The sequence below is a fragment of the Rhipicephalus sanguineus genome, chromosome 3 (assembly GCF_013339695.2).
Source record: "Rhipicephalus sanguineus isolate Rsan-2018 chromosome 3, BIME_Rsan_1.4, whole genome shotgun sequence".
Taxonomy (NCBI): Eukaryota; Metazoa; Arthropoda; class Arachnida; order Ixodida; family Ixodidae; genus Rhipicephalus; species Rhipicephalus sanguineus.
Window position 1 is genome coordinate 76,462,930 of NC_051178.1, and position 24,701 is coordinate 76,487,630.

The 24,701-nt window shown below is 45.2% G+C and overlaps 1 protein-coding gene across 1 annotated transcript in view; it reads left to right on the plus strand.

Annotated features, from left to right (window-relative positions):
- Positions 1-24,485, plus strand: part of LOC119385588 (male-specific histamine-binding salivary protein-like) — a 36,425-nt gene extending 11,940 nt beyond the window's left edge. The window contains exons 2-6 of the mRNA XM_037652999.2: positions 13,908-14,069; positions 18,812-18,978; positions 20,027-20,109; positions 24,132-24,215; positions 24,354-24,485. Coding sequence (XP_037508927.1) covers positions 13,908-14,069; positions 18,812-18,978; positions 20,027-20,109; positions 24,132-24,215; positions 24,354-24,481 — 624 coding nt within the window. The 3' untranslated portion in view covers positions 24,482-24,485. The remainder of the gene's footprint in view (positions 1-13,907; positions 14,070-18,811; positions 18,979-20,026; positions 20,110-24,131; positions 24,216-24,353) is intronic.
- Positions 24,486-24,701: the final 216 nt, after the last annotated feature.

The following is a 24,701-nucleotide window of genomic DNA, read 5'->3' on the forward strand; positions in this document are numbered from 1 at the left end:
CGGGATTTTGTGATTTTAGGCATGCGACTGACTACCTACGTGTTTTTTGGCGCGCACATGTCAAGTGGCTAGTTGCTACGTGATGTTACGTTATTTTAGTCACGTGACTAGTTGTTACGTGATGATAGGTAATTAATAGTTATGTGACTAGATGTTACGTGATATTACATGACTGTAAGTCACGTGACTAAATGTTACAAGATGCTACATGATTGTCACATGACTAGTTTTTACGTGCGTCTAGTCACGTGACTAGTTCTTAAGTGATGTTGCGTGGTTTTAGTCAGGTGACTAGGAGTTATGTTATTTTAGTCATGTGACTAGACCTTACAAGATGTTACGTGATTTTAGTCAGATGACTAGACGTTGCGTGACTTTAGTCACGTGACTATACGTTGCGTAATGTTATGTGATTTAGTGACGTGGCGAGCTGTTACGTAATCTTACATAATTTTAGTCACTTGACTAGTTGTTACGTGGTGTTAAGTGATTTTTAATCACGTGACTAATTGTTACGTGATGTGACGTGATTGTAGACCCGTGACTAGTTGCTACGTCATGTTACGTGACTTTGAGTTACGTAACATCATACTTTTTAGTGACGCCCATGACACTCATTGCATTCCACGCCGGACAAATCGGCGCCTGTGTTGAGGATCGATGCAAAAGATGAAGAAGAGGGCGAACCTAGCGCCTGTCTGTTCACGTGGATACTTTCTGTTCACACTACCTGGCAATACGAAATGCTTAAACACTTGTGCTGTGAAAACCCGGTGCCGGTAAGCGTAATGCGGCCGTTGTAGATGCGCCGGTCACATGCGTATTCGCATGCACCGTTTTCCAAGAATTGAGGCGCTCTCCATCGCGGGCTTGTCGGCGATGAGCCGTTTCTGACATGGAAATCTGATCATTTATCGAGGTCGCTTGTCATTTCACGTTGCCGTATTTCATTGTTGCCTGGATATGAACGCATTACCATCCTTGTTGCCTACAGCAATTGAAGTGCTGCGCTGCTTAGGGCGTGCGTGGATGAAGGGCCGACTCCCAGCGTCGACGAAGGAATCAGTTAGTAGGGAGCGTTGCTCAATGCGATGGAAAGAAAGAAAGGAGGAAAAGTTGTGCGTCAGGCACGCAGACGAAAACTTCGCTTGCCCTCATTTTCCCGATAGCGCAAGGAATCCTAAGTTTGAACACCTCACAAAGCCTGTTTGCTGCGATACAGTGTGGATAATTGATGATTTACAAATTCTCGCCGGTATATTTCGAGGTATCGGTTGAAGATGCGCCGATGAACAACTAACCAGGGTGCTTGCCGCTAGTCACCGAGAAAGTTTTGTCGTGGTCAACCCCGCTGACAGTATGTCCGCGGCCTAACTACAATTCGATTTTGAGCATTCTGATGTGCGCAGCCCTTTACCGTAGCGATTGTCTTTTTTATTATTTTTTCGAGAAGTCGTTGATTTCGTTGTTCTTGAAAGCTATGCAGGGTGTTTATTTCAGACAATACAGATTTTTTAATAAAAATGCTAAGATAGCCATGCCCCTGTCGTCTTCGCAAACGAACTCTACGCCGAGGCGGAAAAACTCTGCCCCACCTAAAGTGACTTTCAAATGAGTATTTAACAAAACATCGTTAATTAAGTTCTTTTATTAATAACTTCAGTAACTTCAGGGACGTTGTTTATATAAAAAGAAGGCCCACTTTTTTTAAATCGCGATAAACGAATGTAATTGTACATAATAATCACCGATATTGAAATCCCCATCGAGGCGAAACCGAACGAGCGCACCGGGCGCGCTGTTTCGTCAGACCGGAAGCTCCCGTGACGATTTTGAAAAAAAAAAAGTGCTTTGCCGCAGAATATGGTCACGAAAAAGGGCAAGCCGTCTCGAATACCCAACTGGACCCCTTATCCTTGCTTTTGGTGAGCAGTGCTTATCCGTTTCTTTGGTTAATTCGGAAGAAGTGCGAAGAACTCGTTCGCTTGTCTGCAACGAGCAGCGCCGCAGTGGTTGCAGCCTAAATTTAAGCTGTGCAGTGAAAGAAAAAGTGGAAGTTGCGGTTTGCTTGGGTACAGCGTGAAAGAAACATTTGAGCACTACACACCAAACGCAAAGAATAAGCGGTCCATTTGGGTATTTCGGAGGACTTGCCGTTTCAAATGCGAAGCATTTCTTAGCGAACCTCTGGCACTTTGAGCGTTTCTATATACGTATCTATCAATCTACTTAGCCGCCTACGTCTGGGTGCTCTCATGATCGCCTTCTTAACTTGGTGCAGACCAAAATTGGCATGGAAGGGTAAAAGGATTTGATCAATATGACTGTCCGGTCATGATATGAATAACGTGAAAATACTGTCACCTACGTCGTCAAACCCTTTCCTCCAGACACGTGTGGCACTTCCCCGTTTACCATGGGCCGTGGTGTACGGGTATGCGCCACAGGTGATTGATAGTTTATATCAACCCAGGAACGGCGAGAGCAGACATTGGTCATTTAAATGAGAAAGCGTTAAGAAAAACCGACATCGGCAGCGTTGACTCGACGAATGGAAAGAATAAGAATTAGGATCCCAGCAGGAATGTAACCCAAGCATTCTGTGTGGCAATCGGGTATTCTACCACAGAGCCACGCCAGGTCTATAAACTGGTTTGGAAAAACAGCCTATGCAGGCGTAATGTCGGTGCAACGTCAGTTGTGTTTGTGGTGCTGGCCTCGGAGGAATACATTAACGAAAGTTATGTGTGATATTTACACGATTCCTCCATAAAGTTCACTTAGTTTCGATAATACTGACGTATGTACTCTAACGTGACGGCTGACGTTACGTCGCGCCATGTTACCATTTAGGCGCCAGTGTTGTCGACGTGCCTGGTAAACCCACGATGTGCACATAGCTACTACACTTACAAAAACACGCCGATCCACCTCGTCACGCTTGGCACAAAGCCATAACATACAGCATAGATGTACTCGCTGACTGCTTCGCATGAAACCGATTCCCACAATGCGTGGGATCTGCTGAATTTTCTCTTACCATTTTCTGCCTCGACGCGCCTGTTTTCAAAAATCGTCACGTAAGCTTTCGGTCTGACGTAACAGGGTGACAGATTTCCTGCAAGCCCGGTGCGTTTTTTGCGATTTTTTTTTTAAATGGGCATGTGTGATAGGAATTTAGCGTACTTGACGTGCGCGGCCAAGTGCGCGTGTATGCGTATAATGGCGCGACAACGAAGAAGACGCCGATGAGCGACTCTCACGGTGGACAGTCTTTTACTTAATCTTCCAATTTACATTCTTCCTTAGTCAGCTTGGGTTGAGGTGGCGGGTACACCCTGCGAGCTAGGCGATGGTGTTGCAGTATCGCGTTATACATCGGTGGTACGGTCTCCACTTCTGCTGCAGCGTTGCCTAACCGCGGTTCGAGCGAGGCGGTGAGGGAAGCCCGGTTGACGTATTCCGAAGACTGCAAAACAACACGTAGACGCACTGTATCCTGCTACATCGCATCTGCCCGACGCTTCGTGCATACCACTGCCCGATATGCGACGTTCCCGATACACTGGCACACCTAATACTCGAGTGCCCGTGGCGCCACCAAGATGCTGATGGCAAGCCCGCAACCACCGCACGCATCAACCTCCTTGCCGAGACGTGGGAGGCCAAGATTTCCGAACGAGGACTCGTCGCCAGGGCCTGGGAGGCAATCGCGGCCAGAGGATTCCTGGAATGAGGGGCCACCTTGGGTGACCCCGAGCTTACGAGCTCGGGAACACTGTTTCCGCAAATTAAAAGTTTATGTAATCATCATCAAATTTACGTTAACCACCGGCTTATTGGCCAATCTCCCGATATGGGTGTGAGTCAGATGCAAGGAACAAGCAAGCAAGCCAGCAAACTCTAGCCTGAGCGGCCTGGACGGGGCCCGCGTTCCCGATCAAGTGTTGAGCAACCCAAGACTCGTACCCAGGGTCCTGGGTGCAACAGTCGTCGGCGTGTCCCGGTGAGGCCGAGCCGCCACATTGCTGGGCGACGTCCCAGACCACCCCAGCGCCGGGCCTCCATTCCGACGCACGCTTGGACCTTCGGTGACAGCATCGTCGTGCGGCCCTACGTGCCGTGCGTGTGTCATCTTCGCTCTGATAGACGCTGCGGGCTAGGCGACAGATTGTAGTGTGTTTTTCTGCTTGTGTTTGTGCAACGTGCCCGTCAGTTGCGTCCCCCGTCCGCATTAAAGCCTTTATGTTTCCGTGAAACTTTCCTTGCGTGTAAGAGGCCTTAGCCCACATCATCATTGCAGCATGCCATAAAATGACACGCACTACAATTATTTCATATAAACAACGTCTCTGAAGTTAGTAAAAAAAAGTTAATTTACGAGGTTTTGTTAATTACTCGTTTGAATGTAACTTTAGGTGTGGTACAGCTTTTCTGCCTCAGCGTAGAGTTTGTTTGCGAAGCCGACAGGGGCATAGCTGTCCTAGCATTTTAATAAAAAATCTCTATTGCCTAAAAAAACCACCCTGTATGCTAACGCGTGAGCTATGAACTAAGTTGCGTTAAGCTGGCATTGTGACAGCTGCTGAAATTGAGACCTTAAAGTTGCCTTTGACTGCCTCCGTTTCATTACGCACTCCTATTAGCCACACGAGCCTCCTTGTATTGCTGTCTTTGTTTTTTTTGTACTTGCGGAGCAGGCAACCGTGCCTAGAGGTAAACATCACGATTTAATGCCGGGTGGCTGAAGACCGAAGCGGATGAAACGCCACGAGATATGATAGACCAAGAAGGTAAAACAGAGAAAGTGTGGTTCGTGCAAAAATAGGCTGCAGTGCGCGTTAAAATGGCACATAAAGGTGTGCATCGCACGTTTCCAAGTAAACTGTTTGCTCATGGTCTGGAAAGCCCTCTTCGAGATATGCGCAACGGGGCCTTGCTAAACGCTGGCCAATGCGTCCTTGAACTTTTCAAATAAAACACAACATGAAGCGCACACGTAGATTCCACGTGCTGTTTTCATCGACGGAATGCTTAATAACTTACGGTTTGCCGGGCCGTTTGCGCTATCGAGATACGCCAGTGCACTGAGTGGACTTGCATAACGGGAAAGAGAGAAGCCGTTTTTTCCAACGACATGACCGGTATCACATCGAAACGCGTCATTAATTTCCTGCCTGTCGAGTTTGCAGCCCCCTGCTTATTTTTTATAAGAAGGAGCCTATGCTGAAATTCATTTGGACGTATATGCTCTAGGGAGAACACTCGCGTTTGTGAAACAGGCCAGAAAAGCTCGACAGTAATCGGTAAGTGAAAGCTTTTCTTTAGAAGGAGGCGTGCGGAAATTGCGGCACTAAGCGCCGTCGCATCATTGAATGCGTCTTTAAGAGAGTGCCTTTTTTTGCGAATTACCTCGTTTTGCATTTTCTTTATTGAGTATTTTTACATGGGAAGCAGCATTTGATACGTTATTTCAAGCTGATTTCTATGAGACGAGTTTCATTCATTTGAAGTAGACTTCGCTTTGTTGTTAGTGCATAGCAGAATAAACAAACAGAACTGGCAGAGAGGCCAACCAGACTCACGTCCGCTTGGCTACAAGGGGTAGGAATTAAGGAAAGGAGAGAAAGTAGAGACGATTAAAGGAGACAAAGCACTCATGGTTTCCTTTCGTTCGGAGGCACACATCCAAGCTGCACTCGGTCATGGAAGGCTGAATATTTTGGTTATTTTTTTATTTTAAGATACCCTGAGGGCCAATACGGTAATAAAGAGGGGAGTGGGTACAAGGAAAATAGGTTGATACAGCGAACAGGAGTTAATAACGCAAAACAAAAATGTATACAAAAACAAATGGCATCTAGATATACAACTTCAGCTATGACGTCCATATATGCAGGCTGAACAATTTGGCGAAAATGGTTCCTATAGCTACGCAATATTAGCTATGACGTTCTTGAATAACTGGTGACCACTGACGGTGACCATCGAGCCAGGAAGGCGATTCCATTCAATCGAAGTGCGCGGTACAAATGATTGCAAGAAGGCCTTAGGTCTTCATGATGGAATCCCAACTTTTTGAATATGATCTAGTCTGGGTGATGGGGCAATGAAACGAAGGACACCGATAAATATAAAACATTAAACATGAATAAAAGACGCTTTGTCGGGCTTCCGTCGAACCATCGACTTCAGTCTGGGTGATATATACGGAAGTGGAGAGATAAGTTTGTTACGTACATGCGGGTGATGAAAATAACTTATGAAAAAGGCACAGACGAAACATTTTCCGACGTGATTTCACTTATTGCCTAAAAAAAAGATAGCCTGAAAATGGCTTCACCCCATGGCAATATGCTCAAATAGGGCAATAGAATGAAAGCGGAGACACATATGACACAACATGAACCAGTGTGGCCATCTAGCGTCAAGAAACTCAACTATGACGAGCATAGTCGTCACTCGTTGCATGTGGGACCAATTTTTGTTGATGACGAGTATAGTCGTGATCGGTCATTTTGGTACATTTCATGGCGACTATACTGGTCAACGGGAGAGAAAGGGTTCATGACCTGGATCTCAGGTTGACGCGGCATACTCAAGTTCTGGGCGTATTGGGTGTTCTAGAGGATTAGTTTTAAGGAAGAAGGTGCTTTGGAAAAGTTGCTTCGTAAGTAACCTAGCATACGCTTAGTATTACGTATAACAAGCGCGATGTCTATATTCCAAGTGATATTGCATGTTATGTGACGACCGAGGTACTTGAATGGTGTTACCAGATTTACGGGAGTCTTATTAAGGAAGTACAGAGGTGTGTAATTTTAATATTCACCTCCATTAACCACAAGTTGCACCGTGGAAAAACGGCCTTAATGTCAGCTAGAGGCCTGGTTACGTCATCATCGCAAGTTATTTCATTGCAATTTACGCACTCATCACCAAATAGGTGACTGAGATGAAACGCGGGAATTCAACAGCAAAAGCTACGTAAACTTTCGTTACCTGCGGAACGACTGTTATCGAAGTCCAACTAGTTTTTTCGTAACTGTGGACGGAATAACCTACAGCTAATTCGTCCGCATTTTGTTGCGTTCTGGCTGACGTCACATTTGCATCAGCGCCAACGCAAGCACGGGTCAGAAGCTGCAACATTTTCTCGAAAGCCTAATCGAATCATGTTCTTGCTTTTTAGAAATCCCCTTTACTTGCCTCAAATAGAGGTGCCTGCTCTGTCATGACCGATTGTCCACCGGCTGATATGTCTCGATAAGCGTGCAGAAGTAGAAAGGGTCTAGTTGGGCTGAGCTCTCAGAACTGAAGCGGCGGGATGAGGATAATACCCGAGTCTCCGATTGGTTCTGCTTCCTATTATTTATTGTGCTCTAGTTTGCAACGATCGCTGCAGCTTGCGACATGGAGTTGAAAAAAAAATTCTTCATCAAGGAAGAGCGCGCAAAGTCGACTCGACGGCATTACAATTTTAAAATGGTGGTCATGCGTGCTTGTTAGTACGTGCGCATGCTGTTTAAACGGCGTATAAGCGGGACGTAGAAAATAACCACACTACACAGGCGCTATACAGGGCGTCTGTGTCATGATTATTTCATGTGTTTCGTTTATGCACTGTCTAAAGACGAGGCGTTATAGCACCTATCAAAATATTTAATTTGCTTTTAGCCAAAAGGCCCGAGCAACCACTGAAAAAATGATCGGCAGACAGCCTTATTTTATTCTGTTTGGATGGGGCACTGTTGGTCTATGCCGTGAAAATGCTTGTTTGTATGGGCATACAAATAAGCTTTTAAGTGCGCAGCATTTTTTAGCGAACCTTTGCCATTCTGAGCGTTTTTATCTATCTATCTATCTATCTATCTATCTATCTATCTATCTATCTATCTATCTATCTATCTATCTATCTATCTATCTATCTATCTATCTATCTATCTATCTATCTATCTATCTATCTATCTATCTATTTAGCCACCTACGTCTGTGTACTCTCATGATCGCCTCCTTAAGTTGGTGTTGACCAAAATTGGCATGGGAGGGTAAGAGGATTTGATGAATATGGCTGTCGGGTCATGATATGAATAACGTGAAAATCCTGTCGCGTACGCTGTCAGACACTTTCCTCGAGACACGTATGGCACATGCCCGTTTACCACGGGCCGCGGTGTACAGGTATGCGCCACATGTGATTGACAGTTTATATCTACCCAGGAACGGCGGGAACAGACGTCGCCAATTTATATGCGAGAGCGTTAAGAAAAAACGACATCGGCATCGTTAACCCGACGAAAGGAAGGAATAAAAATTAGGATCCAAGCAGGAATCGAACCCAAGCATTCTGCGTGGCAATCAGGAATTCTAGCACAGAGCCACGCCTGGTCTATAAACTGGTTTGGAAACACAGCCTATGCAGGCGTAATGGCGGTGCAACGTAAATTGTGGTTGTGGTGTTGACCATCTAATTTTACAAGTAAGCAATAAACTCTACATATGTACTCCTACGATACAGGCGTCATATCAGATTACCGTCTGTGGTTCCGGTGTTGGCTCCGATTTCATAGCAGTCTAATAAACATTAGATTTGTATTCCTATGATTCAGCAAGCTATATTGAAGCAATGGTCGACCCTGGGGGAATACATTAACGAAACTTACCTATGATATCCACATGACTGCACCATAAAGTACACTTAGTTTCGATAATACTGACGTATGTACTCTAACGGGAGGGCTGACGTTACGTCGCACCATAAGTTACCCTTTAGACACCAGTGTTGTCGACGTACCTAGTAAGCCCGCGATGTGAACACAGCTACTACACCTACAAAAACACGTCGATTCACCTCGTAACGCTTGGCTAAAAGCCAGAAAATACAGCATAGAAGTACTCCCTGAGTGTTTCGCATGAAACCGATTCCCGCGAGGCGTGGGATCTGCCGAGTTTCAAACACAAAATTCCTGTTTAGTGCGTGCACGTCGTTTTGACGCCGTGAGCTTTCACTATGTGGCATCGCATGACAAGCAGGCGATTAGCGCACACCAAATATTTCTGAACAATGGCGAAGGACTATATGTGTGGGTGATGCAGGATCGCAGTAACTTATTCTCTTACGTTTAACATGATTGTGCATAAGGACTCATTATACGATCGGGCTATTTCATGATTTTTGCTGCATCACGTGACAAAGAAGCGCTGTGGGCCTGGCTCACGAGATTTCGCCCCGTCATGGTCAGTTAGTGAGGAGCATGGAAATTTTGTACATCATTCCAGCCTTTAATTCCGCGCCTGTCATTCAGAACGTCATTCGAAAGCTTGCCTAAATTTTGCTGTATTTTTGGTGTTTACATGCTGAGTCACTTTTGTGTTGAGTGAATAAACGTTCAAGAGAGGCGAAAACAAGTCAGAATTGTCAGCCATCGATGAATTTACTGTTCTCTATAAGATAATTCAAGCAACAACTGTAATTAATCGTGGACACACGCAGACACACACACACACACACACACGTATATATATATATAAAACGACAAGTAGACAGACATATATATATATATATATATATATATATATATATATATATATATATATATATATATATATACGACGACAGGTCCGGGTATTTTCTCTATTGAATGAACTAGCAGACAGCCCATTTTGAAAAGGAAAAATGCCGTGCCACGGCCGAGACATTAGTAGAGGCATTTTTCCTTGTCAAAATGTACTGTCTGCAAGTTCATTCAATATATATATATATATATATATATATATATATATATATATATATATAATATATATATATATATATATATATATATATATATGTCTTCAGCACTGGGAAGAACCTGAAAACCACCTTTGCAGATAAGTTATGTATCCAGGGGGACACAAAGTGGACAACAATAATCCCTGTCAGATGCCCAAATAACTAAGATTGAATAACGACCTTTTTATTAAGTGCCGCGATAAGAATTAATATCTGGGATTTAACGCCCCAAAGCCACGATATGATTATGAGAGACGCCGTAGTAGAGGGCTCCGGAAATTTCGACCACCTAGGGTTCTTTAACGTGCACCTAAATCCCAGTACACGGGCCTCAAACATTTTTGCCTAAATGGAAAATGCAGCCACCTCGGCCGGGATTCAATCCGGCGACCTTCGGGTCAGATAAAAAACTAGACCACCGTGGCGGGGCTCAATGAGTGCCGCAAGCGGGCATGTTTGTATTAAAAAGTTGGAGGCAGTCGCGTTTCCATACATTTCCACATGGAAGAATTATTGTAGCATGTCTGTGCCCGGACATATCCCGCTGCAAAGTTTGCAAGACGGTGAGGATCGGAGCAATGTTCCTCCGTGATGTGACGAGCAGTCATTGCTTGCTGTCGCCAGCCGGCAGCAAAAGGGTAACCGTTATCATCTTTGCCTTTGCGTTCAATCCGTTGTCAGATTAAACGCCGCATGCAACTGCCGCAGCACATCGGGGAGGATCTTTGTGCCAGTGCTCACTGTCTTGCGTGCGTAATCATGCAAGCTGCAATTAACCTTTGCCGCGGCATATCTCGGGGTACAGGCAAGCTGGAAGAATTCTTCCAAGTGGAACTGTGTAGAAACGGGACTGCATCCAGCTTTTCAATACAAACATGGCCGCTTGCTGCAGTAATTAAAAAGTTCATTATTCAATCTTAACTATTGTCTCACATTATGTCCATCCGAATAAAAACACTTATCTGCAAAGGTGGTTTTCACGTACCTTCTAGTGCTGAATTTTAAGAAAACCAAAAATCTTATTTTTGAACACCCTGTACATGAGGCCCCTAGCCCGAGGAGGCGCCCTCGGGGCCCGGGCTCCCCCCGAACTTCTGATGACGGGGGGTGTTTTACCGAAAATGAATAACGAAAATAGGTGTTTTTCTAGAATAGTCAGGGCCTTCAACAAGTGCACCCCCGCCCCCGAAAAACATTTCTGGCTACGGGCCTGATATATATACGGGATATGTAACGCTTTGACGCCTGGTGCCAGTTATTTTTATGTGGGAGGTGTCGGAAAGCTCCATTTTCATATCATGCTCTCTTTATACGGGCACTCGAAAACTATGAAACTTTTGCATTGCAAAGCCACATACCAGTATTCTCAGCATTTCTACTTCATTAGACAGTATTATATGGAGCAGAAAGAAGTGAGTCATGTGCTTATTTCCTAATTGAGACAAATAATTCATGGCGAGAGAGGTTTAGTTTGCCAGGCAGCCCAGCCCTTTCCGCAACTATCTTCTGAACAGCAGTAGCTTAGTAGTTTATATTACATCAATATTCGCATTGTTTTTTTAAAATATAATATAGATCTGAAGTTGAAAGAGGGAGGGGCGAGTTTTCTGTTTTAAAGGGGCCCTGCAACACCTTTCTTAGTTATATTGGAATGGTCTCATTATTGACGTATGACTCTTCACGAGTCATATGCCGCAAAAATTTTTCGAATCCGTGAAGTCTAAATGGTGTTACCAAATTATAGAGATCACGCTCCGCAGCTTTCTCCCTCTACTCAACGCCGCGAGCGCGCGGAAAGGGGCGCGGGGCGTGAAGAGAGGGAGGACGGAGGTGCGAGGAGGCGCCGAAGAGTTACGTCAGCGCCGGCGGCATTTTTTTCATTTTTTTCTCTCTGGCGCCTCGGCGCAACCACGTGGTCTGTGGCGCCACTTCCGGTCGGCTTGCGTGGTCGTCGCCGAGCGGAGCTCATCGCACCATGTATCGCGCGTGCTTGAAAACTGCGAGTCGGTTTGGTAATGTTGTGTGTGCACCTCGAACTGCCGTAGTGTTTTCATCGCTCTGCCAACCATGGACGCAAACCTGCGTGCGCGTTTGGAACGAATGACAGCTGAGATGTGTTTCGACCCACACTCCGATACACCGCCTCGTCGCACTGCTCGCGCTTGAATCGTATTCAACACGGCAAAGCTGCGTGCACCCTTCTCCCAGTGGCGGTACTTCGATGCTGTTTGCTCTTCGAATGCGGGCGCACAGCGAGTGCGGGCTGACAACAAAGAACTAAAGACTAGAAGAAAGGATCGTGGGGCATCGGGCCGGCGCGGACCCATCCACCGGCTGTCTGCAGCTACCGTGAAAATGCGAGTCTGCTTGGTTGCTGCGTCGCGGTTTCTCGGGAACTGAGACTACGGGGAGGATACGCCGAGGTACGGCTCGATGACATACTGAACAGACAGTGAACGGGACTCTCGCCATACAGCGAACACATGTATCTTAACCAGGTGCGTAGCCAGAAATTTTTTTCGGGGGGGGGGGGGGGTTCAACCGTACTTTATGTATGTTCGTGCGTGCGTTTGTATGTGTGCGTGTATATATGCGCAAGCAAAATTGAAAAATTTCGGGGGGGGGGTTTGAACCCCCCCAACCCCCCTCCCCCCTTGGCTACGCCCCTGATCCTAAATTAGCCGGCGCCAGCATTGTTATCGGAGAAATGCTGCACCGCTTCCTCGGTCGTTTTTTTTTTTTAGGGCAGAGCAAGCGGGACCACGGGTGCGACATCAAGCACCGTGATAAATTGGTCGACTGTGGCAGAGGGGTAGTATATCATATACCGTTATCGTGTGGTAAATGCTATGTCGGCCAGACGGGACGATGTGTGAACAACAGACTGTTAGACCATAAAGCTTCATTGAGGGGAACACCTTGTTCTAATCTGTCTTTACATTGCAGGGAGTGCGGCTGCGCACCCTTGCTATCAGAAGCTAAGGTGCTCTCAAGATTAAAAGAGAAGGTTGCGCGAGAAATTGAGGAGGCTTTCTTCATTAACAGATCGGGCGAGACATGCGTAGCGAGGCCATCTATCACGTTGCATGCCACAGAGATAGATTACTTGAACGCCTGCCACTAATCGAGTTTATTGTTTGCTAAGGTGACTCGTGACTATGACCTGCTCGTTTATATATGTGTGTGCTTTACGAATAAAATCAGTTGATAGTTTGCGCTTGTTCGTCCCCCATCTTCTCTCGTCTTGGTATTTGCGCTATTCTACCGAAAGAATGAACCAACTCGCCCAACAAGCCACCTTACTGAACTTCCTCGGTCGGTCGTGAGAACGTGCCGACGATGCAGTTTCCAGCTAACGAGACAACACTCGAACGGCTGCCACTCTCAACGGCAACCGGCGATGGTCAAAAGCACAGAAATATTCACGATTTCGGCACTGCGCAGGGTGAAGAAAACGCAACAACGCAACTACGAGCAGACGAGCTGTTGGTGAGACCGGAAGTGCTAATATTAATGTTTGTTCGGTGTTTTAACGGCATAACACAATATAAACATACATATTATCTACTTATTGAACTCAGATGTAGCAACGAAGGTAATAATGAGGGTGTTATCGTGATTATAACATCAGCCAATGGTGGAACTGCCGACAATCGCGTCATATTTAGCGGACTAATACATCATTTGTCGAGAGAAGAGGGAGCGATTTTCAGCTGACTTTGGGAATTTATTGTAAATTCCAGGCCGCTCGCTTCGCTATAATATTTGGCTCGCGTGTTCTCGGGAGCCTCGACTACCGATTGACAGTGCTTTTTGACCCTGCCCAAAAAGTGTTGCAGGGCCCCTTTAATGTACAGAAGAAATACATCTGCTATTGTTGAGCCTGATGAGAAGCACTGAATATTGATTACGACAACTGGGGAAACAAAAAAACAAACCCACGAAACTGAAGCCTCAAGCTTGTGCTTCTTTTTAAAACAGTACACATGAGCTACGCGTATCTTGTGTTTCTTTAAAAAAAAGTGGAATGCGAGGAATTGGTTAAGAGCACGGATAGATCCTTCCTTGCGTAGCACAAAACTCGCTTCAAATTGCGCTTCCTATGTTGACCTCGCTATATGTATTTTTTTTTCAGATATTCTTTGCAAGCCAACCAGTTTCTATTATGACATCAGCACCAAAAATTGCGACAAATATTTTACTCCAACTTCTGTGCATAGCGTTGACTTCTTCTTTGGGCGCAGAAGAGCTACTCGAGCGCAAGCCATATTTATCAACCTATCAAGATGCCTGGAAGGTAAGCAAAATACGTTCGGGTGTTGTCACAATATCGCGGGAGTAAGACGTTCGTGCAATGAAATTTCGGTGTGTTATCAAGGGCGCATATGCCTTTTTGCTACATTAAATTGGAATTGGAACACTTATAATTGCGTCTTCCTAAACTACAGAACTAAAAATAGCGGGTAAACGTTGCAAAGAAAATATTCCTAACATTCGTCAATGCATTTGGTGATATCTCGATGTACAGTGGGGATGGAAAGAAACACGAACATGCGGTATATGCATTATCTGCTGTTTCGCATTTCAGTTGTAGCATGGATGGTGATGAAAATTACACCATTTCCCGCTAAAGGAGACCATGAGGCGATGCGAAGCCGGAGCACTTGCACGATCGCGTTCCATTTGGCGTTCGTTGGGCATACTACCGACCTCGCGTCGTGGAACGCGAAGAGGGACGCTACGCGCGTCGTATCTTCCATCTAGCCTGGCCGTTAATTCTCACAGGGCGAGCGGGGAACGCGGTCGACAGGCGGGTGAGAGGGGAGCAGCGTAGGAGAGGAGAGACAAGGGGAGGGGACGCGCATGCGCTCGAGCTCATCGCGGCGTTGCGCAGGAGAGGATTTCGGCATGTCTAGCCCGCGTTTCAGAGGAAGAGTGGAAAGGGGGAGGGGAGAGGGGAAGTGGAGAGGGGGAGGGAGATGGAAAGTGGAGAGGGGAGGGGAGAGGGAAAGTGGAGAGGGGTGTGGGGAGGGGAGTGGATAAGTGGAGAGGGAAATGGGAGAGGGTGAGGGGAGAGAGGAAGGGGGGAGGGTGAGTGGAGAGGGAAAGGGGAGAGGGGTAGATGACATGGGGAAGGTGAGGGGGAGTGGAGAGGAGGTGTGTGGAGAGAGTATGCGCATGCGCAGTAAGGGTGGTCACGCCGCACACCACCACCACCACCACCACCACCGGATTGAGCTCGGCCTTAAGATACTTCGCATCTAAAAACCACTGGAGCAATCCATGGTGCTATCAGTAACCATTCTAACAATTTTTTATTGCCACCAAGGTCGGAGCAGGATGAAAAAGATGGCTGACCCCTCCGTCATAGGAATCAGTATAACACGAAAGTGAAACGTGTCGTCGCAGAAGTAGTTTATTGTTTATAGTGAATTGGTATATGAGAGCGTGTACAATGTCTACTGTTGTTTGGCAGATATAGCACCACTTGATCTTGACGCATCACACTCATTTTGACGCCTAGTGGCACATCTCCGTACCGACGACTAACGCCTATGATCATGATTTAGCCCTTGCGGCAGCTGAAGCTCTTAACATATACGTGGACATCGCATATGATGAATCGCGCGCAAAGATGTCATCAACAAGCACATAATAAACACTAATACTCGATATTGCTCCTTCAAAGCGTCATGAAATGCGAAGAGAAACGCTACGCGCGTCGTGTCTTCCCTCTAGCCGTGCCGTTACTTCTCACAAGGCGAGCGGGGAACGTGGTGCGACAGCCAGGCGAGCGTCGGAGAGCTATTTTTCGATATGGATGGATGCTATGACCGATGCTCGGGCTAAAGCCCCTACCTCACGTTGTGTTGAAGCGTTGACGAACTTAAACTTGTATTGGAAACGCGCCGAATGAGACGGTCGTAGCAACGGCGCGTTCTTTTTTTTGTTTTTTTGTTTTTGAGCCTGGTGGTAGAGATGTCACCGCCCCCGTATAAGGGGAACGCTCATACAACCATCCATCCATCCATCCATCCATCCATCCATCCATCCATCCATCCATCCATCCATCCATCCATCCATCCATCCATCCATCCATTAATCCATCCATCCATCCATCCATCCAAGAGCACTGTGAGATGAAATTGTGAAAGATAAAAGATGCGTTCATGTAGCCTCAGTAATGTGTTTGGCTGTAACTCAGTGGGCTAAACGCCCGCCAGCCGTCGTCTCTCACCGAGAGGTCATGGGTTCGACTCCCATCAACGAAACGTTTTCTTAGCTTTTTTTCTTTGCCATCTGGTGGCGTTCATTTTGCTGACGTACTTCCGTGACGAAAATACGTCATGAAAGTCTTGGTGGACCCCGGCATAAAACACTTTCGTGTCAAAACAGTCAGCCGCGCTGTGCGCGTTTCTTCGGCAACTTTCGTTGCAACGAGAGACACGCCAAGGGGAAGTGGAACGCCTTCCTGCGTTCACGGCTCAAGCTAGGAACTCGACCTCTCTGGTTCATGAAGCGCTGTGTGGCATATGCATGTGCACAGACGTATAGGCCAACCTATTACTGAGGAGCGCACATCTTGGCGTTTGTGTTCTCGAACGACGACGCTTTGGATGAGTGCATATCGAGTACCAATGTTATGTGCTTGTTTATCCTATCTTTGCGCGGGATTCAGGGATATGCTGCGTCTAGGTGTATGTTAACTACTTCAGCTACCACAAGGGTTAATTCATGATCTTTCACGTTAGTCGCTGGGATTGAGATGTGCCACTAGGCGTCAACGTGGGTGCATCCACGCTGAACGGTGCTATAGCTGCCAAACACCAATAGACATTGTGCAAGCTCTCATACATCAATGCACAATAAATAATCAACTATATTCCTACGAAGACACGGTTCCCTTTCGCGTTATACCTTTTAGATGGAGGTGAAAATGATTGAGGGCTGTGTACTTAGATTTAGGTGCACGTTAAAGAACCCCAGGAGGTTGAAATTTCCGAAGCCCTTCATTTCGGCGTCCCTCATAATCACATCATGGTATTGGGACGTTAAACCTCAAAAACTATTATTGTTTCGTGTTATACCGATTTCTATGACGGAGGGATGAACCATTTTTTTTCTTTTCTACTTTTTTTACATTGTGCGAAACTCGACGAAAGTACGTAATCGCTTGCATTTTCTTTCTATCGCCTCTGTTGACCGGCCTTTGTCCTTGTATTTTTGTACTTTCAGACTTTTACGAATACTCTGAGACGAATTAGAAATCACTCCACGGGGATCGCTCCTGCATTCGAAACGCTTGATTTGCTGATCAAAGCTGCTTGACCTCAGCGCACACAATATTTGCTTAATGCTGAGTGCAAGCAGTTTATCGCGATATCGAGCTTTACCAGCTTTGAATGTGCGCTGACGTAAAAGCAAATGTTTTTGCCTGACCTGCGCACGCACTGCCAGCAAATATGCTTGGCAGTAAAATGAAGATCGATGTCATGAAACTGAATGATTTTTTTTGTGGCATGTTTTATACGCCAGGCGTGAAGGTGTTTAACGAGCTTGCGTGTTAACACAATTGAAATGTTAGGAACCAATTTGGTGGGCAGCTTTCTTTTCATTCTAAACAGTGCAATTGCACACCTCTTTTTCGCGACACCACGTTTATGAAACGGGCCCGTTATAAGCTTAAACAAGATATCGCTGAGGCTTATTTTATTAATATTGAAGGAAGTAATGATGTCACCACGTCATCACTAGCTATTACTGTTGAAAAAAAAAGAAGTCATCACTACTTACCATAATCAACGCCTTCATCATCAGTTCAACGCGTTCATCATTAATATCATCATCATCATCCTAAGCGTTCACGTGGCCGCTTGGTAACGACTCTGATTCAACACTTTCGTCATCATTGTTCATTATCGCCGTCATCAACGCGTTAATCCTCATGTTCAACGCTTTCACCATCACCATAATTATCACCATTCAAGGCCTGCTTGCCCACAGCTCTACTTCAACGTGTTGTCATCATCTTTATCGTCGTTCATCATCCTTACCAATGCGTTCGTGGTTTCGTCCACGAACATGTTTTTGTCCACATATGTGGACGCCGGGATACAAAGGGTTAAACATTGAGCTGAAAGTCAGCGCTCGTTCTGCTTTCATGTGTCTCTTCTTGTCGTCGTTTATTCCCTCTGTAGAATTTCTTCGCTGTCGACCAGCTAGCCAATTCTTTGATTCTTCTGCCTCACACTTTTGAAGTCTGCGCTAGCCTCTAAAGATCCTCGCTATTATAAACATGCTCACTTGAAACTTAATGATCGACATTTCGATGGTGTCGTAATAGTTCTTGTTTCGGTTGCTTTTGTTTTATGCTGCGTTGATGTGTAGTATTCATTCATCGTCATTGCACTTAGACTGCTCGTATTCCCTTTAAAATAATGACACTTTAGACCCCACCAATTATTAATAAATGTCATTGTAAATGGTTTATCAACCGTTCACGCAGTGTTTCACATACTTTTTTTGTAGGATGTAACTTTTACTAAATTGTGATATGCTTCCGGAGGTGCTCATCTTTAGTTTTCCCGCTTTATTCGTGCAGATTTTCTCCCGCGTTTTCTGAAGCTGTGTTGTAGGGAAAGAAAAATGTCACGGAAAGAATTTCCTGCTAGAGAGGTAGTTCCAAACAACGTTTTGAAAATGATTAGTTGGTTGGTTTGTGGGGTTTAATGTCGCAAAGTAAGTCACGCTATGAAAGGCGCCGTAGTTTAGGGCTCCGGATAATTCCGACCACCAACGTGCATTGATGTGCATTGACCTCGCACAGTACACGAGCCTCTAACATTTCACCTCCATGGAAATGCCAGCGCCGTGGTCGGTATCGAATCCGCGTTTTTCGGATCAGCAGTCACCAAAGAAACTAACCACCGCGGTGGTTAATTTGTTTAGAAAAAGAGATCAGCTCTTCGTGGTGTCGCAATACGGGCAGTTCCCGTCGGCTTTTGACGAGACGTCATCATTGCATTATTACTTTTTCAGGCACTAAAAGCGCCAGGAAAGTATTACCTCTACATGAGATCCTATGCGGAAGAGCCATTTTACGGAGAGGGAAGCAAGTGCGTTTTTACTGACCTAATTTCTGTAAACGAGGAGGAAAAGTACACGACGAACTTATTTGGATACACCATTCCATGCGATGGCTCAGTGTGAGTATATCAGCGTGCAATATTGTACCTTCGTTATCACAGGATGCTCGCGCGAAGTGTTGTATTCACCTTAATATTAATTTTCATGTGCTGCTAAAGCTATACTTACTGCCTTGATGTATAATTCGAAATTGCTTAGCGAATCACCCTGCTAGGGCACGTCTATATTTATGAATTGAAACTTGATACCCGCTAATATCCCACAATGTCGCCACAATCGCATGCCCACCAAGCTTCATGCAGAGCATATGAAATGTGAATTGACATCGATCATTACGGCAAGCTTATCGATTTTATATTAACCCACCCTTTATATAATACCACCTCAGGGGTCTTTAAAAGAAATAAAAATGAAATTAAATCCCAGGCTTCGGCTTTCATGCTCTATCAGTATCTCGCCGACTAATATATAACCGAGCTGAGCGGCACCTGATAGCAACGTGGGTCGACGCCCGGTTGTCTGTAATCACGTTCCGCTAGCGCCGGAAACTCCTTAATGTGAAATTATGAGTGTAGGCACCTACACGCTGTACTGCTGCAGTATATTTCTAGTTTCACGTAAGCCCCAATTCAAAGTCTGTCCAAAATTATCATTGGAAGGCTGTGACTTTTGTCCTAAGTAAAAGAATATATGTTAGACGGCTGTGCATCGGATTGTAATCGCTCAGGTATGTAAGCCAAAAGCTGAAAGGCTGCTTTCAGTATTTCCTTTTTTTTATTTAACAATGTCTATATTTTTCAAGGCCAATCGACCACAAATTCTTGTTACAGATTATATACATTGGCAGTCAGTGTCTCTCTTCGTCTTGCAGAGTAAGTTTTGGAGGCTAGCACAGGTCATAGCATTACTTGTGGCAAAAAGCTTTAATTTGAACAATGCCCATCAAAAGGAGTTGACGACCGCATTGGATGACTTACTTTCCGCCAAATCCACACTTCGTTGCAGCTCACCATGCCGTATTGTATAACACGCGCTTACATGAACCAAACAGCGACACAAGCTTCGCTAAGCGTTCTTTGCTGATACTGTGGATTTTCTTTTCTTCAGGAAAAACCAAACCGTGTACGCATGGGCTCGTGCTTCGGATGGCTATGACACTCCAAACGTGATTGAATCATCCCCGTCGATCGGTTAGTGGCACTGATACGTATACAGCCGATGGTACCACCGAAATATAAATGCAGGGATATCTTTCGTTTTAAATGCGAAGCATTTCTTAGCGAACCTCTGGCACTTTCAGCGTTTCTATCTATCTATCTATCTATCTATCTATCTATCTATCTATCTATCTAGCCGCCTACGTCTGGGTGCTCTCATGATCGCCTCCTTAACCTGGTGTAGACCAAAATTTGCATGGGATGGTAACAGGATTTGACAAATATGACTGCCAGGTCATGACATCAATAACGTTAAAGTCCTGTTGCGTACGTCGTCAAACCTTTTCCACTAGACACGTGTGGCACATACCCGTTCACCACGGGCCGCGGTGTACGGGTATGCACCACAGGTGATTGACAGTTTATATCTATCCAGCAACGGCGAGAACAGAGATTGGTAACTTAAATGCTAGAGCGTTAAGGAAAACCAACATCGGCAGCGTTGACTCAACGAATGGAAAGAATGAAAATTAGGATCCCAGCAGGAATCGAACCCAAGCATTTTGCGTGGCAATCAGGTATTCTACCGTTGAGCCACGCCAGGTCTGTAAACTGGTTTGGAAAAACAGCCTACGCAGGCGTAATAGCGGTGCAACGTCAATTGTGGCTGTGGTGCTTGCTATCTAATTTTACAATAAAGCAAGAAACGCTACATGGTAACTCTACGATGTGTAAACCCTACGATACAGGCGTCATATAAGATTGACGTCTGTAGTTCTAGTATTGGCTCCGCTTTTATAGCAGTCTAATAAACGTTACGTTTATATAACTATGATTCAGCAAGCTATATTGAAGCATTGCTCGACCCCGGAGGAATACATTAACGAAAGTTACATATGATATCCACATCACCGCACCGTCAAGTGCACTTCGTCCACCAGAACGACGCGGTGTCCTCTTCATTTCTTACGAGGCTGAGCGATGACCTCATGCTGACCGAGAAGGATGCCAGATTGATAGACAACCGCTTTGTAGACTAAGCTACGTAGGCCATATACGCCCAGGTAGTCTACGAATACGACAAACACCATCCACTGATGTTGGTCTACGTAGCACTATCCAGGCCTACCAGCCTGGACGGCCTATACCTCACCAACGCTTCAGGTTCCGACATGTCGCCGTCTCTATCGACCGACAATTTGTCGACAAAATGACCGAGGCATCCACGAATTCCAACAGCTCTACTATACCAAACTTCACTACACATGGACCCCCGTCACCACGATCACGATCGGATCCTATAACAAGTCATGACCAGCTGCTGGTGCTCACTGATCACGGTGATGATGCCCTTGTTCAAGAACTGTCAAGAACTTCTTGCACACATGCACAGGGGTTCGTGAAACGTGCGTGCGTTCTCGGGTCACGTATAAGCACTATACATATCAACTTACCGCTTCTGGTGTAGGTAATACACATGTTGCCATTGGCAGCGTTACCCAACCGTAAACAACTGGCGTATATAACACATATGCGGCTCTTCAACATATATATGTGTGCGTATAAAATTTATACAAATCTTTACCGTCATTTTGTAACGTGTCGCTCCGTAAAAAAGGTTATGCCGCAGTCACCTACCCGCCGCATGCTTCGCATAACATGGACTCCCACGGTACGTCGGATCTGCCGAATTTTCTTTTATACATTTCTTGGAAACACCTCAAGAATAGGGGAAAAATTTGTTTGCACTAATAAGTATGGATTCACGATTTGCATAGATATCTTTCCTCTTATTTAGTGAAACAGTCGCTTCAACAGTCCGCCTGGCTCCCATACTCATCTTCGCTCTAATAATCTAATTAAGTTCCACTCAAAGAGAGCTCACGACACGCTTGGATAGAGAGAGAATAGGAATATAGGAAAGGCAGAGAGGTTAACTAGACTACGCCCAGTTTGCTACCCTACACATGGGGAGGAGAATAATGGGGTAATAGAAAGAGACAGAGAGAGAAGACATTTCACATTACAGCGTATCACAGGCTCAATTCTGTTGGCTTCAAGTACCTCTGGAGGGTCCATGTGGCATCCCGGGCTGATGTGCTGTCAGGCCAGGTTCCCAAGATCGTTCCTTCAGTAAATCACCGATCATCAAGTCTCCTCAAGGCACACTGGAGAGTCCGGCAGTGTTGTTGAAATTGGGGACAGCAGCACAATGGATGATCAATAGTCTCTACACAGTTGCAGTTATCGCACATGGATGAATCTGCCATACCTGTGCGATAGCTGAATGAGTTGGTTTCAGGTATTAGGTAAGGGTACAGGAAATATATAAGATTACGCACGTCCACGTGTAATTAGCATTTCGTCACAAATCTGCACTAAAATGCATAAGTGTGAATGACTCAAAGACGCGTCCGTGGCACAAATTTATTGAAAAAAAAAATGGAATACATTGGCAATCGCTGCATGAAGGCACTATAAATTTTCCAGTGCATCATATGACTTCAACATGATCGGAGTCAATCATTCTCGATCATGATGATGACTATAGTGCCCCTTAAAGCTCTCTCCTTAGGCGCATGAAATTTCTCTTAACATATATTGTGCTTAACGTCACCTTTATGTACTTGTTTGAAATATAAAACCACAAAGATTGATCACGGCACCAAGCGCTATTATTCGCGCGAGTCAGACACCGCTTGTCTCGAAAGCCATAGAAAAACTGGGCAAGATACTTTATTTTTCTTTTTTAGATAGTATATCGTCAAATAAAAATACGTCAATATTGTGTTGAAGATATAATCGAGCACTTACCTAACACAGGAGGTAAAGTATGTTCTTCAAAAAGGAAACAAATCATTAGGAAAATTCGGGCAGCTTCGGACTAGTGGTGCTGCCAAGCCTGAAAGAAGTGCCAAGCTGGGCAGCCTTCTTTGTTTCTCTTCGGTTTTCTCTTTCTTTCCTCCTCTTTTTCTTTCTTTTTCTCTTTTCCGGTTCTTTCTGTCTTTTTTTCTCCCTTTATTTATATCTATTTCTATTTTTCTTCCTATTTCTTCCCTTTCTTTCTCTCTCTTTCTATTTCTCGCTTGCTTCCTCAATTTTTTCTATTTTTATACGTGGTTTTGCCTGCGTTACGCCAAGCGACGACAGCAATCGACAGCATACGAGGGCCCGGGCCCCTAAAGTGCTCCGCACTTCATATCATCGTCAAGGCTGTTCTGCGTCAACAGAACAGCCACCACCTGTTCTATCTTTACCAAAAACTCAATTATGCATATTAGCCATATGGATTGCAGTTCAAAACAGCAGTAGTAGTAGTAGTAATAGACTTTTATTCAGCCAAATTCATAGGCCGAGCATTTTGACCGCCTGCGCGATCAGTCGACGCTGTTCTTCTTCCCCTTCGGCGCCGATCCAGTCGAGCCAGGTGGTGATGTAAAGGGAAGGGGGAGGGTAAGAGATGGATTGCTGAGCAGTTGGGCAGTAGAAAAGGCAGTGTGGCAGGTCTGCATATGTAGATGGGCAATTGGGACAGCAGGGGTCCGATCTATATTTATAAGGAAAAAGGCGAGAGGGGGTGATCAGGCAATTCATTTGAATTAACATTGGTGCAAGATCCGCAGGTTCTCGGTGAGCTTACCGTGATTGTACGTGTATGTGGGTTCTCGCGGTCGGTACATGCGACAGATGACGTTTTCTTGATTCTCTTGAAAAAGTGAGACTTGCAGGCAATGTACAGGTGTAGTCGACGTAGCCTTGTTTTTGAACAACAAATGTGCTTGTAGACTACATAACTTCCGAGACGCGACATAATATAATTAGGTTTAAAGTGTCGAAGACTATGTGTGGCCAGAAAATGCGTTTCTTAGCCTGCGTAGCAATGACACACCGTGTATCGTTTTACCGTATCGTTAAATGTTAGAACTTGCTGAGGAACAAGTGGTGACGAGCACATGTGCCTAGCCGCTATTACGTTAACGGAAACCTGTCATTTCTTAATTGCAAGATATTGCTGTCCGCTCGCGATAATCTGCTGCCTTTCTTTCTTCCGTTAGAAAAAAAACATTTCCTGGATTATGCACTGGCCTTTTCTGAGTACGATAACTGCGACATCCTGAGGCTACCACATCGTCAGAACGGTAAGTATTGGCGTACCTCAGATATAAATTGTTTAGAATACACATTGCTTGACGACTAAAACTGAACAGCGTTTTAATAGTTTATTAGCGTGTAAGACTTGTTCTATAGTTCCTGTCCGTTTCGTCTTTCTTTCGCAGCCTGCGAACTCTGGGCAAAAGAAGGCGGCGTCGACAAAATCAAGTCACACTGCTTCTTCATATTTCACCTGCTCTGTGGGCCGGAAAAGCATGTCGTGTATGAGAAGGATTTATGCGAAAATAAATAACTACATTGCGCTCCATGACTGATGTCTCGACGGTAACTTCTGCTTCAGTACCGGGGTCACGCCATGCCTGCGTCGAGAAATGTTTCGTCAGAATATTACCTTTTTCTTTAAAAATTCTCCCAATTTTGTTTAAACAGCGCACACAGACGGATAAATTACCTCAGCACAATAGGCAGTTATTGTTTAGCGTTAGCGTGATAGCGGAGGTTAAGGGAATAGC